Source organism: Argopecten irradians, chromosome 2, assembly GCF_041381155.1.
Source record: "Argopecten irradians isolate NY chromosome 2, Ai_NY, whole genome shotgun sequence".
Lineage (NCBI taxonomy): Eukaryota > Metazoa > Mollusca > Bivalvia > Pectinida > Pectinidae > Argopecten > Argopecten irradians.
In genome coordinates, this window is record NC_091135.1 from 13,151,050 (window position 1) to 13,168,823 (window position 17,774).

The window sequence follows — 17,774 nt, forward strand, 5'->3', positions numbered from 1 at the left end:
AAAGTGAAGCGGGGTACCGTAGGTCACGTGGCCGAGTTGCCAACCCTAGTAATAATTTTAGTCTGCAAATGCCCGTGATTAATCATGTAACGTTTTCTATCACAGCAGTACCATCCAAGTGCTATAGCTTGTTCAACATAGCCAAGTGCTATAGCTTATTCAACTTAGACAAGTGCTATAGCTTATTCAACATAGCCAAGTGCTATAACTTGTTCAACATAGCCAAGTGCTATAGCCTATTCAACATAGACAAGTGCTATAGCTTGTTCAACATAGCCAAGTGCTATAGCCTATTCAACATAGCCAAGTGCTATAGCCTATTCAACATAGCCAAGTGCTATAGCTTGTTCAACATAGCCAAGTGCTATAGCTTGTTCAACATAGCCAAGTGCTATAGCTTGTTCAACATAGCCAAGTGCTATAGCTTTTTTAAAATCGCCAAGTGCTATAGCTTATTCAACATAGCCAAATGCTATAGCTTGTTCAACATAGCCAAATGCTATAGCTTATTCAACATAGCCAAGTGCTATAGCTTGTTCAACATAGCCAAGTGTTATAGCTTGTTCAACATAGCCAAGTGTAATAGCTTGTTCAACACAGTGAAGTGTTATAGCTTGTTCAACATAGCCAAGTGCTATAGCTTGTTCAACACAGTGAAGTGATATAGCTTGTTCAACATAGCAAAGTGCTATAGCTTATTCAACATAGCCAAGTGCTATAGCTTATTCAACATAGCCAAGTGCTATAGCTTGTTCAACATAGCCAAGTGCTATAGCTTATTCAACATAGCCAAGTGCTATAGCTTATTCAACATAGCCAAGTGCTATAGCTTGTTCAACATAGCCAAGTGTTATAGCCTATTCAACATAGCCAAGTGCTATAGCTTGTTCAACATAGCCAAGTGCTATAGCTTGTTCAACATACAATAGCTTTTCAATCGCGTTATAGCTTGTTAACGTGAAGTGATAGCCAAGTGCTATAGCTTGTTCAACATAGCCAAATGCTATAGCTTGTTCAACATAGCCAAATGCTATAGCTTATTCAACATAGCCAAGCGCTATAGCTTGTTCAACATAGCCAAGTGTTATAGCTTGTTCAACATGGCCAAGTGTAATAGCTTGTTCAACACAGTGAAGTGCTAAGCTTGTTCAACATAGCCAAGTGCTATATATTGTTCAACAACAGTGAATGCTATAGCTTGTTCACCATAGCAAAGTGCTATAGCTTATTCAACATAGCCAAGTGCTATAGCTTGTTCAACATAGCCAAGTGCTATAGCTTGTTCAACATAGCCAAGTGCTATAGCTTATTCAACATAGCCAAGTGCTATAGCTTGTTCAACATAGCCAAGTGCTATAGCTTGTTCAACATAGCCAAGTGCTATAGCTTATTCAACATAGCCAAGTGCTATAGTTTGTTCAACATAGCCAAGTGATATAGCTTGATCAACATCTTATGTCGACAATCCAATGTCTCGTCAACAAGAACAATGGCACAGTGTCGATCTGAACTTAAACGATGCTCAAATCTGTCTGACAGATTACACTTGTAAAATTCAAGTTGTATAAATGTTACAGCTGTAATCGTTTCGCATTTCGATGGAATTTGGCTAATGAATCAGTATACAACAAACATCCATATTATTGGTAATGACGACTTTATTTTAGACAACTCCTTGACACGTTTTCTGACCAATTAAATGCGGCGCTTTGACGCCGATGGTGGCTTTATTCGTCTTTCATTCTCACCATCACATGAACGAGCCATGCACTTGTATTTTATATTTCTTTTCACAAAATAAATGGTCTTAGGTCTACCAAGTCTTTGGCCTGTTGTTTGATATTGTTCTTTTGGTCTTAGATCTTTGGTCTATCAAGCCTTTGACCCGTTGTTTGATTTTGTTCTCTTGGTCTTATGTCTATGAAGTCTTTGGGCTTTTGTTTGATTTTGTTCTCTTGGCCTAAGGTTTAGTTCTATCAAGTCTTAGGCCTGTAGTTTGATTTTGTTCTCTTGACCTAAGGTTTAGTTCTATTAAGTCTTAGGCCTGTAGTTTGATTTTGTTCTCTTGGTCTTAGGTCTATCATAGTAGAAGCTACACGTCAGCACTGAATGGGTAGTCTTCTAGATGTGACATCCTGTAATGTAAAATAATGTCCCTATTATCACACAGTATACATCATCCTTTAATGAGAAGACCAGTGGTGATAATAACGTATGCAGAAATGATACAATGAAGACAAGGATGACCTGCATAACTTTTATATTTATGAATAAGTTCACTGCGCTAAATATTCCTTCAAATGCTTTTTTGCGCTTTTTACATTATGTAAAAGTATAGTTACACAAGACATCAAAGAACATTTTTGTTCGCGACCAGGAGCCTTAACACATTTTATTCCACAGTTTATTCAGAAAAGAACAATTCTATTTTAGTCTATACATCGATCAAACGAATGATTCGATTATCTCGTTGAATCCATAATTTTACTTACATTTCTGCTTTAAACATTCTGACCCCTCGGTCAATTCCGGCCACGGCTGCCATATCCTCGTCCGATAATGTGAAATCAAAGATCTGAAAAAATATATATACATACAATGTATATATGTAAATCATATACCACAGAGATTTCTGAGAAGTTTCAAAACATGCATTTAAAAAGAATAGTTGGATATTGATTTGATATTTTAAAAATTACGTTAGTGTCCCCTAAACTTAGTTATCAGTTACATATAGTTTATATAAAAGCTAAAATGACTTATAGATATATTTTTCCTTTAATAATATCATTCCATCGCATACAGTGTGTCAGTACCTAATCTGCATACTGCTACATATGTAATAACATGAAACATAAAAAATGTTTTAGCAACGATTTGTAATTGATTTTATAAGGAATATAATGTTCTCCCATACTTCACAGGGATATCCCGCGGTTGCTAGGAAAAAGTTAACTCTATCTTACACAGGGGGGTGTAAGACAGCTTACACTCGCTAGACAATAACGTGACGTCATCATTACATGCGGAGTAACTGCGGCGCGCATTGTAGATGACGTCATCAATTTTCACGCATAACGACGTTCCTGCGATAATGGCACGATGAAAAAGCTGGAAACCAAGTGGAATTTCATCATTTTTTTCTTCTTAGTATGGGAGAAAAAGAATCTTACATGGGTTTGTGAAGTGGACAGGGATATCTCAACCCTCGTGAAAGATTTTGTCCGTCAACCCTCGGCAAGCCTCGGGTTGATCGGCCAAAATTTTTCACTCTGGTTGAGATATCCATGTCCACTTCACAGACTCATGTAATATCCTATTAATCTTACATTTCCGTTCTGTTGAATCCGACTTGGCGTTACACTCTTTGGTATCATGATGATTCGCCTTTGGAGCAAGTTCCTGAGCAAGATCTACCAACAAAATAATTCATATTGTATATGATCCTTAGAATTATCAGTCTTTGATCAAGGAAAAGTAATTTAATTTACTTTGGTCACATACAAGGGTCTAAGCACAAGTATCCACGATACTCCAGGGGTTACTATTACTATGAGATAGTCAAGGGATGGATATAACGACAGTAAAACTAACCCCAGGTCAAAATTCACAATTTTTGGACTTGCCGATAAATTTTCCTTGTGTAAAAAATAATGCCTCGAGGAGAATTTCGTATGTGTCCAAGTCGATAAAATTTCGATATGGTTTCATAGTCTACTTTGCTCGAAATTCAGCTGCTATAAGACGACACCATTTTCTGTCATATGTGCCAGTGCTACTCGACAAGAATGTAGTCCTAGGTGTTTCTAAGCTAAAAAATTATTGCCCAGCATAATATGTCAAAATACAAAGCAGTTATGAAATGGTTAAAGACGTGACTTTGTACACATAAATTGTGATAGAATATTTAACCACAATGTTGAAATTAAATGGTCAGAAACATGTATGGCGAGAATACATTCTTTATTGGTTGGGAGGGGGGCAACTTTCTGTTAGGGTTAAATTACATTGTCAGCTTTTCACAGGAAATAAATGATAATAACTAAATAGTCAATATAACTTCTGGTATATTGAAAATAAACATAAATGGGATCTACCCATCTATCCTAAGTTGTAACAGAATGATGTATAGAAACTCACAAGATTCATATAGCAAACTAACCAATCATGTTGCTAATAAATACAGTAGATGTGATTGATGGCCTTTTCAGCTTCTACAGCAAGCGTTGACATCTGAAGCTTGCCCCTACACCTTAAATAGCCAGCGTTGACATCTGAAGCTGGCCTCTACACCTTTAATAGCCAGCGTTGACATCTGAAGCTGGCCCCTTCACCTTATCGCTGTGGTGTGTACCTGATACAGTGTTAGGGAAGGGGAGGGACTAGAGCTCTAATAGAGAGATTGAGGAGGGGACATCCAAATTATAGTTTGTAGGGAGGGAAGCTAAAGTTACAGCCGAATATAATGCAGGGGATGAACTCACCTAAAGCTCCTGGAACATACATGTTCCTATGGAATACCATAGAATATATTTCTTATTAATTTAATTACGTTTTAATCGCTATATGATTTAAATTAGCTATGACATAAGCTTTTGAAATTAGTTTTTGAAATTTAAAAAAAAAATATTTTTCTCAAAAATTATGCAATGTTCACTATATAACATTTGAATAACATTGTATATATTCTACTCTAATTATCCTCTGACAAAGATATACTTGGAGTATTTTGTTGAGCATGGTTGTTTTAATACTGTTACTTTGTTTTATTCTATATACGGCATACACATATTCTATTAAAAGTATATATATGTATATTTTCAATTATTTTCAAGAAAGTTAACAGTATTCAGAGCAATGTATATATATACACATAGATTGTTGGTCTTTGTCAATATCTGAGTAACATGTGTATTTATATTATGTGTGATATGTGAATGGAGTATGCAAAAGAGTTATTTCCCTTTATTTGTTATAAAATTTCATTTCAAAACTTAAATATAATATCTACAATTGATGTAAGTTTAAATTATTACTTTTGCCACCATTGGAGAGAATTTATATAGTCTTTGCTTGTTTTTTAATCCATTTGACTTGAAACACCTTTGTCAATAAAATTTGTTGAAATGATATGAAATATATTTCTTATAACCAGGATAAATTTGTTCTACATGGTATGTCCAGTTTTGTCTAAAACTTTGTCCATTTTCGTTTTAAACATCTTTGATCCACATCCCTTTTATTTCACCAAAAATATTTTATGATGTCTCCACCTTTTAGTACCTTCAGTACTTTGATTCTAAGACTAGACTTTAGTTTACATTTAAGTTATTACAACTGGCCAGTTGTCAATGTAAAATAATGAAGAATGATATCTGACAATATATTCAAATAAGATCGAATATTGGATTTTACCAGATCCATCATAATGGATTTATTGAAATATTGTGCATTGTAAAATGTCGTTTATGTGAATCTGTAATAAGGATACTATTGTCTCTACATTACGATCACTTTGATATCTCCAAAACTAATGAAAAAAATTACATTTCTACTTTAATTAAATATGATATTGGAATCTATAATAAAAACATGTTCAGAATTCTAAACTGGATTTGATTTAAGATTGAACATTTTCAAACATTTTAAAATTTACTTCCAAAGCCAAGAAGCAGTGAATTAAGGTGTATTTCCAGAACACGGACATTAATTTCACTAATTAGCTTTGCGCGTGTAGTTCTGCTCCTGTTGTGTGTACGAACTGTCATTATAATGTGACCTACTGGTACAATATGCTTTAATCAGCCGTAGAACTACTGACGACGGACAGCTGATTTCTGACATGTCCTCCTTATATGCTGACGGCAGCACTAATACCAGTACAGAGACCACACCCAGATGGTGTAACAAACCGTGTTATCAGTGAGAACAACACCTGATGGAGAAGTACGGACTTACCTGGGCTGGACTTTTGTTGTACTTGGTGGCAAGTTTAGCAATCACGGGATCGTCCAACAATACTGGGGTTGGCGTCCTATCAGTTATACTTCTGTAAAACCAAACCATGAGGATTCCTTTTTGAAAATGTCGAAGACACAAGTATCAAATAACCAATTGTTAGCGAATAAATGGTTCGTGAGTTACTTTGAACATCCCAGTTCGATTTCGAACGAAAATGAAATTCATGACTAGATACTACGAGGATATGAATCATGCATACCAGATTAAATCACATTGAATAACATGATAACTCACGTTGGACCACTCAGCCGTCCGGGAGATCCGATTGGACTGTACGCCATTATAGTCATATTGTACTTCTTCATGTACGTTTCGAGCTTTGTCTGGGGGAAGAAGGCATGACACTCCACCTAGAGGTAGAAAACACAGAGTGGGAGATGGACTCAACAGCTAAAAGGTAGGAAACACAAAGTGAGACATAGACTGAACAGCCAGAAGGTAGGAAACACAAGTGGGAGATAGACTGAACAGCCAAAAGGTAGGAAACACAAAGTGGGAGATGGACTCAACAGCCAAACGGTAGGAAACATGCAGTAAGGAGATAGACTGAACAGCCAAAAGGTAGGAAACACAAAGTCGGAGATAGACTGAACAGCCAAAAGGTTGGAAACACAAAGTGGGAGATGGACTCAACAGCCAAAAGGTAGGACACATACAGTAAGGGAATAGACTGTACAGCCAAAAGGTAGGTAACACAAAGTGAGACATAGACTGAACAGCCAAAAGATAGGAAACACAAAGTGGGAGATAGACTGAACAACCAAAAGGTAGGAAACACAAAGTGGGAGATAGACTGAACAGTCAAAAGGTAGGAAACATAAAGTAAGGGGATAGACTGTACACCCAAAAGGTAGGTTACACAAAGTGAGACATAGACTGTACAGCCAAAAGGTAGGTAACACAAAGTGAGCCATAGACTGTACAGACAAAAGATAGGTAACACAAAATGAGACATAGACTGTACAGCCAAAAGGTAGGTAACACAAAGTGAGACATAGACTGAACAGCCAAAAGGTAGGAAACACAAAGTGGGAGATACACTGAACAGCCAAAAGGTAGGAAACACAAAGTGGAAGATACACTGAACTAAAAGAGGCTTGTATATAAGAACGTCCAAAACAAAAATGATTTTAATTTTAAGCTGATGGAAAACCCAGATAAGATTATTTAACATTTCATGGCAAGGCGACGACATTATAATAATCATCATTTTTCTTCATTACATTATCGCTTACATCGCTCGCATTCGACATTTAATTAAGTGTTTGGACGTGACTTCAAAATTATGCAATATTCAATGATTCATATTTCACAGGAAAAGTCGTCCTTAAACCATTAACTAGGCATCCAGCTACTCTGAGCAATACTTAAGCGTGATCCTAAGTACTATCTTTTAATTTACCAATTCATTCCGTACAAAACAACAATACCGTGGAAGACCTTACCTGGTTTGTAACTGGCATCACACGTGCAACTTTACGGATCCTCTCTAACTGAGCTGCATTGAAGTTTGATATGCCAATACTTTTAGCTTTTCCTTCGTCAACAAGCTTTTCCATTTCCTAGTCAAACGATGATAGCATTTATGAAATATATAATTGTAGTAGGGTCATATTTTATGTGAATTTATGTAATAAATAAAAGTGGTATAAAAGTGTATTTGAAAGATGTTTCAATATTTGCAAATATATAATTTGCAGTGAATAATAATATTAGTATGTATCTCTGCCGTGCCGTGTTTTACTCGCGTGCGTAATATATCGTATATATGTGTATGTACGTACAGTATATGTTTGTGTACCCGTTAGTAATATTCACTGACGGACAGGACATGTGACTGTTACGGACATTGACGAAGTTGTTTGATTGGTCAGTGTGGTCAGTTAAACGTATTTGATATATATCTTTTTGTATTTCGGGAGATTTGAATTTCGTCCCTGTACTTGGTTGGACGTTTCGTTTACTCGGTCGAGAAATTCATTAATTTAGGTAAGTCTTGCTTTTCGGTTGTTCTATTATTTGTTCTTTATCTTGGTTAATACATTATTCTATTCTCCCAGTATGAAAATGGTTTGAATGTGATTATTATAATTTAGATATTTTTAAAATATGAAATATATACGGATAAACATGTATTGTATACATGTGATCCGATCATTGTAATTATAAAGTGTGTAAAATGTCTAAGTTATATATTTCTGAAATGAAGTAAGAATTTGTGTTCTTTTATATTGTAGTTCAATCTGTTGCCTTGTGATTGCATGGTCGTATTCATGACGTACGGAGCTAGTATACATTGTAGTGTATACATTGATACGTATACGCCATACGTGTTGTAAGTGTGTGTTTTACTTTTATATATCGTATCTATTCTGCAATAATACGTTTTCGGTATTGTGTGAAATGTAAAATTTGTCTTTTACAGTTATTCGCGTGATTCGTTGTTGAATGAATGATCTATGATTTGAGAGTTGAATATTCTAATTGTGTTTTATTATATAAACATCATAAAGGAATCTGAACCCAGCGGGTTTGTCGTTTACTGAACATTTTCCACCCGCTACATAATACCTAAAGATAGCAATGATCAGTAATATAGACCGTAGAAGTTAGCATTGTAAAACAGTGTGAAATAATAAATAAGCTCACTACGGTCTATTTGAATCGATCTCGGTGGAGGTATATGTACACTTTAATCACACATATTTTGGTGTTTTAAAAGTTCACATGTTTTGGTGTGATAAACGTTTAGTAGAGGATTCAATCTAATAAATTTAAAGTCTATTACGGACAACCATATAAGACCTATAAGCCTTGTTTACCTCATAAGTAATATCACATTAGGCTACGATCAAAAATAAACTTACACTGAAAGAAGATTTCTATTAAAAGAAAAGTTGTTGAAATAAGCGCACCAATTAAATGCGATTGCCAATTACATAAAGTTACCATAATTAATAAGCACCAAAGTAAGATTACGACTAATTTAAAAACACGTATTTTACAAACGTTTATAAAAATGTAGTTAGTGGTACAATTAATGGGACAATTCAGTGAGGCTTATTCTGTTACATGACCACAAAGCAAACTTTGACAAGAATTTATTGGTCTGCATTCCTTATGAAACATATAACAAGAAATATTGACAAATTCCACGTCGTTGTTAAGTATTTTGATTGATACTCTTGAAATTCCAAATCGTTGATTAATACGATTAAGCAGGTATAATAGGTATGCTGTACCCATACCCAAGCCAAAGTCATGTACGTTTATCAAATGCAATACATAACAACTTAGGAGTTGGTGAAATTATATTTAGACAAGAACATGCGCCTAATAACGTAAACACACAACTGTAAGAGCGATATGAGAAGTTCTAGACAAAAACGTCTTTACAAGTTTGGCAAGGGCCAGGGTTCGGCATACAATACATCCGACCACAATGTTTAATGGTAGACAGCAAGCGAGTTTTTCAAATTTCACATCCATTTCACTGCAGTGGGCTTTAATGGCATATTACGGTAAAACCAACTAATCTAATTTCCATTAGAACTGGTTTGTTTCCGATATATATGCAAATATTAATGTACTCTTAGATTAAATTGTTAATATATAGACCTACTTTCCAAACCCCCTCAAAGTCTACTCGATCCTCTGCGTCGATTTTGCCATCCTTCACCGGGAACACGTTGGTTGGGTCATCCGGTACCTAAGTAACAATGATATTCTGTAAACAAATGTCCTTTTCTTTCAAAGTTCTTAGGGATAAAACGTAAACATCGCCTGATCTTAAATGGACTTACATCCTGTATTTGTTGAAACTATTGAATGAAATTACACACAATTCATTATACATCGATATTTCGCTTACATATATATCATATGTAAATGTTTATTTTAAGTAGCATTCCTTCGTTTGGAACTGCTTAAAGATGCTCCACCGCCGACAGAGCATAATTATCAACGATACCCATCAAATAAACAATCACATTTGTATAATTGTGTTATATGTAAAATATGTGTCTAACTAACACAAAAATGCATATGAAATGTTTTATTTTGCTTTTGGTACATGCCCAATTAGTAGTTCATTTCATATAAGACATAGTGCCACGGAAATTTTTTCGGAACGCAATTAATTTTTTTTTTACCTTGAAGTAAAATTAGAAGCTCAAACCTCAAACTTTTCAATGACGTTAATTGCGTAAAAAAAGTAAACCTTTATAACTGCAGAAAAATACTTATTCATTTGTTTCTGTTTTATATTAAGAAAAATGCCATTCGTCAGCGGTGGAGCATCCTTAAAGGCATCCAAATGAAATTAAATAAAAAACAGGTCCTTTACAGCGATGTAATCTAGAAATCTGTTTCCACATGGATGAAATAAAAATAAATATGTCCGTTTCCAAAGGAGTCTATATATACTATTGTTCATTTGAAGTGTTCAGAATGAATATAAATATATTAATATTTTGTTGGATTTAGACAGAATGAAGCTATAGTCGCCGTGATTACTTGGCTAAGCAGACTATGTATACGATATTGTATAGGCATTTACACTTTACAAAACTGAAGAAGAGAATGATGTACACTGTAAAATATAACAATTTGGACATAAATTCCTGATAAAAAACACACGGATAACAGAACCATGTGTTGCCTCACAAATACATGTACATATGATGACGTCTTCAAGAATGGACAATTATGTCATCTGTATGTTTGGGCAGTGTAGTAAAGAGTGGTTAATTACAGTATCCTATGCAGTTACACAGATTTTGTAAGATAAAAGAAAGACAAAATTACATATGATGAGTAAATGAATGCTTCAAAGTAAGTACCGTGAAGTTATTGAATGCAGTACAGTGGTCAGACTAAAGGAAAATTAAGGATGCAGTATCAGAAGTGTACCAGAAATATCTACGATTGGGTTATTTACTAACCTTACATGCCATTGGGGCATGTATCAGGAAGAGGTCGACATAGGAGAGCTTGAGTTTCTGGAGACTTGCTGACATAGACCGTGCGACATCGGCTGGTCGTGTGTAAATGGTGGCAAGCTTTTGAAGAAAAAGATAAGACACTTAACTCATGTATGAACAAATAAAATATAATACTTCAAACCAAGTAATTTTCGTGGTGATTTTATTTCACGATTTCCAGTCTTACTTTTTACCGCGATACAAATAAAAGCTCTCTTGTACTGGTAGTTTGATTGAGTTTGGTTGTTTAACATAAAATTATGACTTTACTTCAATCTAAGGTTGCAGTCCCCATTCGGTTACGATAACAAGCTTAAGAAGTCTATAACAATCGCATTAGTTATTAGTAAACAATTATATTATCACCGTTTTAGTTTTGACGTGATGTATTCAAACATATATACCTTTGTACAGATGAATACATCCTCCCTCTTTAATTTACCAGACTTGAAGTACTCGTCTAAGGCCTCCCCTATTGCTTCCTCGTTTAGATAGTTGTACGCTGTGTCAATGAGACGGTACCCAGCGTCCAGAGCAGTTCGAACGGCTGTTTTTACTTCCTCTGGCTTACTCTGCAACAAGGGATGCCAAATTCAGTGTAATATCATACTAAAATTCTGGTCAAATTTCATGTGAAATTCAGGTCAACTTCTGGTCAAGTGATTTTCACTTGTCAAATCGACATGACACAAGCAAAATAGGTTAGGAAATTTTGTTTGTGTACAACACGCACAATTATAACATAGGACCCTTGTTAAGTTTCATACAGCTCATACAGTAGTTTATTGCTTGTTTCAGACAACATCAGACGTTTCGTGTACTGGTTGAGTGAATATGTTTGCCTTGCTGTTTCGCTGAGTTTGGGTTAATGAAAAAAATCAATGGTGTTGTTCTCCCTAAAATCCCTCAACAATCTAAATTTTCGAATTAAACATGATTTCCTCTTGATTAAACGCCAAATTAGAGTAAGTTACACTCAAGCTGTTGGTCGAACGTTCATGAAAGCAAGCCAAAGTATTCCGTTCATAGGATGTAGCTTAAAGAATTTCAGACAGCCGTTGTATTTTTATTGGAAACATGGGGAAGGATTTCGTCATCTCATGAAGAAATCATGTTACAGAATTTCGTCAGACCATGAGAGAATCATGGGACAGAATTTCGTCAGACCATGAGAGAATCATGGGACAGAATTTCGTCATACAATGAAGGAATCATGGGACAGAATTCCGTCAGATCATGAAGAAATAATGGGACAGAATTTCGTCGGATCATGACGAAAACATGAAACACGATTTCGTCATCTTATGAACGAATCATGGGACAGGATTTCATTAGACCATGAAGGAATCATGGGACATTATTTCGTCAGACCATGAAGGAATCATGGGACAGGATTTCGCCAGATCATGAAGAAAACATGGGACAGGATTTCGCCAGATCATGAAGAAAACATGAAACACGATTTCGTCATCTTATGATCGAATCATGGGACAGGATTTCGTCAGATCATGAAGGAATCATGGGACAGGATTTCGTCAGATCATGAATGGCAATATGGGACAGGACGTCCTCAGATCATGAAAGATTCCTGGGACATGATTTCGTCAGATCATGGAGGAAGCATTGAACAAGATGTCGTCAGATCTTCAATTAAACCTGGGAAAGGATTTCGAAACACGGGACAGTATATCGTCAGATCATGAAGAAAACCTGGGACAGGATTGAGTTAGATCTTAAATTAAACTCGGGACATGATTTCGTCAGATCATGAAGGAAATGAATCATGGGACAGGATTTTGTCAGATCTTAACTTAAACCCAGGAGAGGTTGTAGTCAAATCTTAAATCTAACCTCATTGAATAAGGTTTTGTTATATCTTGAATCCAACCTTGGACATGACCAGATCGCGATCATCAATGAAACCTAAATTTACTACTTTTAGTATTTCAACGATTCTTAACAAGCCAGGGACAACACGTCGTTAAATCATGAATTCTAAGGTATGTTTAAATATGACTATTTTTAATTTTTTATTATTTTTTTTAAACATGATTTATACCCGAAGCGTACTTCGCCCGACCATTTAAGACAAACTTTTGGAAAAGTTCGATTTCTACAGATTTCACTACTCCTACAAAGTAAACATGTACCAGTATTTCACCTCACACGACCCTGTGGACATAAGTATGTCACCCAACACTTGTCATTATCAACCTCTATCTCCGCATTCGATACCGTAAACACAACGAGATGATATATGCCTAGTGATACTGCCACGCGAGTCTGGTGTAACAATATTTTCGGCATGGTTAGTCACATACCTATTTCCTCTCGAATGCCTGTACAATGAAAAGAGGATAACTAACCACCATTAACCATTTAATTCAGATTAGTGTAAACCGATTACTTATATATAACATAAAGACTAAGTGTGACATATTACTGATAAAAATATGCTGAAAATGTTTGATGGAAGAATTAAAATGTTTTATTTTGATATTATAATTTTGGAAATGTTGGAATATGAAGTATCAAAATACCTAGGAATCAATCACATATTTTCATATCATCTATCTTTTTAAGAAACCAAAAAAAAAAATTAAAAAAAAAACATAATTAACAACTTTTAAAAATCAGTGATTTGGAAAAATATTGCAAAAGATATTAACAAAGATAGCATTGCATTTTCGCATTGAAAATTTTATAAATTCTTTATTATTTCTGATTCTAACATGCTCCTTGGGGAGAAAATGGAATCGCATGTGCTGTATCAGAACAATGTGACGTCAACTGTCCCCTTGTCATGCTCGATGCTTGAATTATATGAAAAATATATTCAATTGCATGCCACATCTCTTAGCATTATAGGCTTTAACTATTTGGTAAAAATATTTTTTCCGCATCATGTTCATCAATTTGCATACAAAATATCTTTCCATTATATCAATTATCTTATATTCGATATTGCAACGTATATCATTACCTTAGGAATGCACTTAACACCAAATAGGCATATAACAACTTCACAGAGGAATGACACAACGTACCTGCCAGGTGCCCAGTCCAAATAATGGCATCTTCTTGCCATTGTTTAAAGTAACATGTGTCGTTGAGATAGACATCTTGGTCGGCAATACAGATGAGATCCACGTCCTATGTTTAAATTTGTTATTTCCACCGCCTTATATTCGTGAGAGGGTGAGAAGGTCAGTAACTAGACTGGCGCGATAACACTGGATCAAAAACTAGATCAACCGCATGGGTTTTTCCAAACATACATGTAACTATCAAAATACAAAGTCACGATACATGCACAATAGACCTCAAATTACATCCATGTCTGACATTCCTAATTCAGATCGAGGCTAACGTGAGCACGGACACCGTAGCAAACGTAGCAACGTATATACAATTAATGCAACATATCTTACAAAACAAATCACATTGCTGTTCAATGTCAATAATGTTGAAGAACATTGTAGATTTATCTGTATAACATTAAATATATATATTTTCCATTGTTTACATGTGTAGTTCGTTTCCACACATTTAAGTACAAGAGTGGAGAATTCCGTACATGTACTTTACATAAATGGAACAAATTACATATTTAACAGATTTTTTGTTCTTTACTGTAATTTTCTAAGTGAACGTGCCGGTTGATATATCCATGCATAACCTTTTCCTAAAAATGAAACAACACTTTTGTGCATTATCACTAGGACACTTATTTTAGAGCTGATGAAAGCTGAAATATTTTAATGTCAATTATTATATAGTGAACTATTTCTAAAACTAACATCTTAAATCCATATTTCTGGTGGACATTGAAGAGCTGAAATAAAGAAACAGAATATAATAATCTATTGACATCAATAAACAAATATGAACAAGCGTTCCATTGTTTAGAAGAAAACCGAATCTATTTACTGAAATGATCACATTTGCGATATGTTCTATAATTGAGTGAAAAAATTAAATTAAATCTGAACATTCAATCGCAATCCCTCTCTTTATTAATCATTGTATTTAGGTTTAAATGAGTGGTATATTAATGAAAATTTATGTGTTTTATCATGCTTACGGCAGATTTGTGCACTAATTTTATAGGATATGTGTTTTGTGATCACAAATTCAGGGATCATTTTAGAGTGGCCCTTTGGACAATGACCCTATGGTTTTTAAAATGTCTATATGTTTCAGGAATTTTCTTAATATTACTTTGTTAAAAGCCCCTCGAGAATTTTCAAATACTTAAAAATTACCAACAACAGATATATCAGTTAAAATGGCCCTTGCAGCATTCAATGTACAATGTACTTTATTTTGTGATACATAAAATTGAGGAAATCGGGACAACATATATATACGGGGAAGCCTATCTAAACCCGAAATTGCAGTGAAAAAACCGCTTTGTATAGCAAAGTGGTTCCAACAAAAGGTCAAATAACGGAGAAAAAAACCCGACCATGTTCTTTGCACCAGAAAGAAATTGGCCTTATTAGCAAGTGGCTGTTATACAGAGATACAAATGTAGTCATTAAGGAATGCTATTACTCTAATTACAAATAACATTTTTTGCAATATCATGAACATCTTTGGTGTTTGTCATTGTTCACACGTCATAGACAAAATGTGATTATTGGAGTAAATAAGGATTGGTAAAGGGGACAGCCAGAGCTTGTTGAAATTTGTAATAACAACTTTAGTTATAGGAAAAGTTAATGGCCAAATATGATCAGAGGGGACGGCTGTTAAATATAGACAGACTGGAACCCAAATACTGGCCTAAAGGGAATTAGGAGGAAGGCAACTTGAGACTCTGATAATGAGAGTTAGGAATGGTATTGTTTGTTTCATGTCTATTGTTTATTTGGCACCATAAATGTATAATATATAGCCATTTATATAGCCGTTAAGACAGTGGGTACCAATACTATTATAGAGCTTGGACTCAATAAAGGAAATCATTGGCATGGATACCTGCATTTTCTTTCCTCTAGGCTCTGGTATATATTATGCATATTTATGCCATATTTCAGCCACTGAAGTGATCAAATTGATCCATGTACCTATATTGGAATATCATGTTAACTTAAATATGTTTTTCCAACAAAAGATAAGGTAAGTAAAATTATCACAACATATTATACTATTTATATATATGCACATAACGTGACTTTTTCTCGCGTTATCATAAGCTCAGTCCCTGTGCACTAATTTGCCATAGTCTCGGGACTATGATTTCCACGGGACTATGGTTTGGCGCGCTTTTTGTTACGAACGTCATGTTGACGAAAATGACGTCACTGTCACTATATGCGCTGTTCACTGGCAAACAAGCTGTGTGCGGACGACGTTGTACAAAACATAAATGTCACGGTCTGGAAACTTGAATGCTGTCGAATTTACAAAAAACAACAACAGCAAATTGAAATGAGCTGTAAACGAAATATGTATTTTCAAAGATTTCTGCCTTGAAAAAAAGGATTTAGACGCCTCCGACCATGATATTTCTAAACGTTAGACGTGGCCGCACTCGTTTAAATAAATTGTTATTGGTTATCGTACATAATTCTTTGTCCTATTATTTTTTTCCAATTTGTTATGTACTAAAACATTATTGCCTCGGCAACAGATGTACTTAGCACATAGGTGGAATCTGCGCATAGCGGATGTACAAAGACTCTACACCCGATAAGGAAAAAAAAATAGTGCGAGTACGCACGCACTAAAATATGTTTTTTTTTCCCAATCTATAATATATCAATAATGTCTTTTTCGACTGAAAATTGAGATAACCGAGGCGGAACGACTACCGGTATGTAGAAATGTATCGTTGTCAGCGAAGTAATGCGGTCCGAAGTGGAGCGAGCCGCCATATTTTATTTTCAACCGAGGAAAGTTACGGATGAATGTTTGTCAAGTATGTATCGGTCTACGAACGCGATATAGACTAAATTCTTCATAGTCATGACTTTTCTGTACGCGTGTGTAGGCCTATTTTGAATGCACAGACGGGGAGTAAAGCTGATAATACTGTTTCGGATAGGCTACCTGTAATGGGTTTTTTTTCTTTTCATGACCTGTTTACCTATTGTTCGCTTAGACGCTCCCAGAATTGTTCTTCGACAATCAGATGTTTTGTATTCCGTCTTTGCATATTACAGAGTTAGCTCCCTTGTGGGTAGGTATCGATTGTTACGTCATTATTTTCTGAGCGCAATTCACGTCGTTTTCTCCGAAACGTATGACGTTACGCTCGTAAACACATGACGTCACAATCAATACCTACCTGCTAGTGCAGATAACTCTGTAATATGCAAATTCGGAAAATTTAAGCGAGATAAGTGACTGTACACACATAACCGAGGCGGAACGACTACCGGTATATTATCGTTGTCAGGGTTGTGATGCTGTCTGAAGTGGAGCGAGCCGCCATATTTAATTTTCAACCGAGGAAAGTAACTGTGAAATACGCCTAGCCTGTTAATAAAATGGTATGACTGTTGAGCTTCTGAATGTTTGTAATGTATGTATCGGTCTACGTACGCGATATAGAATAAATTCTTCATAGTTACGACTTTTATTTTATTGTACGGATGATAGACAAGTGTTTGCATGGTGTGTGACTGACGTAACTATGGAATTTTTCGAACATTCCTGAGGAAAGCTCCCGGTTGTAGCCTCGACCAGCGATTCTTTTTGTTGTTTATTACCGTTACAATGCTTGAACACATATTCTGTTTTGATTGTTAATTGGATCTAATA

At 35.2% G+C, this 17,774-nt stretch overlaps 1 protein-coding gene across 1 annotated transcript; it reads right to left on the reverse strand.

The window, feature by feature from the left end:
• Positions 1 to 1,640: 1,640 nt before the first annotated feature.
• LOC138314508 (aldo-keto reductase family 1 member B10-like) lies at positions 1,641 to 14,286 on the reverse strand. The gene is made up of 10 exons (XM_069254868.1): positions 14,051 to 14,286; positions 11,408 to 11,575; positions 10,965 to 11,081; positions 9,644 to 9,730; positions 7,467 to 7,583; positions 6,256 to 6,371; positions 5,959 to 6,049; positions 3,330 to 3,413; positions 2,493 to 2,575; positions 1,641 to 2,135 (listed from the first exon to the last, which is right to left on the reverse strand). Exons 1-10 carry the CDS (start codon positions 14,123 to 14,125, stop codon positions 2,093 to 2,095), a joined length of 981 nt encoding a protein of 326 aa, XP_069110969.1. The 5' UTR covers positions 14,126 to 14,286; the 3' UTR covers positions 1,641 to 2,092.
• Positions 14,287 to 17,774: the final 3,488 nt, after the last annotated feature.